This window comes from Cyprinodon variegatus, unplaced genomic scaffold (genome assembly GCF_000732505.1).
Source record: "Cyprinodon variegatus isolate N-32 unplaced genomic scaffold, C_variegatus-1.0 Scaffold386, whole genome shotgun sequence".
Lineage (NCBI taxonomy): Eukaryota > Metazoa > Chordata > Actinopteri > Cyprinodontiformes > Cyprinodontidae > Cyprinodon > Cyprinodon variegatus.
The window spans coordinates 180,994-182,675 of record NW_015150839.1 but is presented as its reverse complement, the minus strand read 5'-3'; the positions used below and the strand labels follow the sequence as shown (position 1 = coordinate 182,675).

The following is a 1,682-nucleotide window of genomic DNA, read 5'->3' as shown; positions in this document are numbered from 1 at the left end:
AAATTTTATTCCAGAAGAGAGAGGTCTCCGTTTTTGGAGGTGCCGCTGAGCCCTTAATTAAAATGAGCACCAAAAAATAAAGAATGATGCAACAAAGGTCCGGAGTGGAAAAAAAACGCGTCCACAGACACGACTGAAGAACCACAAAATAAATTTGCATATAAAGAAATAAAAAACAGGCTGCTTATTCTTCTACTAAAGCGATTGTGGAAATCTAGACAGATCCTCTCGTGCTCAGATCATTTAAACATGCACGTCATGATCGGATCATTTTATTTAGTGTCCATGGAAATGGAGAGTTTGAACTTCTTACCAACATCGCATCGCAGAAATTTTGTACGTAAACGTAGCTAGTGAGCAGCTACTTTAATGATATTTAAACACAGTGTCTTCAGTCAGAGGCTTCTCCAGACCCGGAGCATGACAGACCTCTACAGGAGTTCCTCCCTGTCTGCAACACCTGAATAAAAAACAAAGCAAAAACTAAGTTACTGTAACATTGAGTTTGTCTTCAGTATTTTAAATTGAATTTTAATTAAACATCTGATTTACATTTGAGTGACAGTAAGTTTAACCCTGTAACTCATGAATCTTCCCTCCCCAGGCATCACGCTGCCCTCTGCCTTCTCAACACTCTACTTCCTCCTCTTCATCGGCGTGTGCACCTGGTGGGCGTGCCATCTACCCATCAGCCACCTGGGATTTAATGCACTGTGTGTGATGGTGGGCTTCTACACCGCGGGTCACATGGTGTGCCTGTACCTGTACCAGAGTCCGTTGGGTCAGGCCGCCTTCCCCCCCCAGGATCTGTGGGCCAGGTGAGACAACAAGCAGGTGGATCTTGTTTAATGAGGAAAATCGATGAGAAACGGGTCAAATGTTCCCGTTATCGGAGTAGAAGCCTCAGTTTCACAGAATCACTTTAGCTCTGATCCCAGGAGAGGAACTGATCCACAGGGTTTATACAGGAATGAGTAACTCTATTTTAATGCTCTTCTAATGCTATTAGAAATCATTTTAATGCCATCAACATGTACCCATTACTCTTGTGTATATACGTCAGTCCTTTATCATCTTTATCATCGACAGGCTGCAGCCATGTCCCGAATTCCTCGTTTTCCATCCACTTTTGTTGAAATTAGCATTTTCTTATTCTCTAGTTTTTTTCTCCGCCTCGAGCTTCTTTTCCGAACACACAGCTTTACGATCAACCAGAAGCGGTTCCGCTGATATTATATCTGATATAATAAATCTGATCAAATTGTTTTTATAAATGTATTTTATTTTTAAATAAAGAATTTTAAATGCCATGATAATCACATTTAATGAATTTTAATGGCAATTAAGGCCTTAATTTAAAAAATTATAATTTTATGAATTCTAATGACCCGTGGAAACCCTGGTCTAGAACGCACAGCACCAGTAGAACCGTTTTACTGTCATTGCAGAAACTGCTGGAACAACCAAACACATTTAATCTTTTTGCTTCTAAGTTGAATTTTTGGCCCATTTTGTTTGTAACTTAAACAGTAGAGCAGTAGTTCACAAAGTGAATACTGTTCCTTATGCTGTGGTAAATCCTCCACCCTGCTGGAGGACACGGAACGCCACCAGGCTGGGAATGTTTTTCCCATCCTTCCCAGCCTTAGTATCTTAGCCTGGTGAGACCATCCTGATCTCGC

General features: G+C 40.9%; 1 protein-coding gene across 1 annotated transcript in view; it reads left to right on the top strand.

Moving 5' to 3' along the window:
• piezo1 (piezo-type mechanosensitive ion channel component 1) overlaps window positions 1-1,682 on the top strand; it is a 114,317-nt gene that overhangs the window by 47,424 nt on the left and 65,211 nt on the right. Inside the window, exon 6 of the mRNA XM_015387142.1 lies at window positions 605-818. Within this exon, the coding sequence (XP_015242628.1) occupies window positions 605-818 (214 nt within the window). The remainder of the gene's footprint in view (window positions 1-604; window positions 819-1,682) is intronic.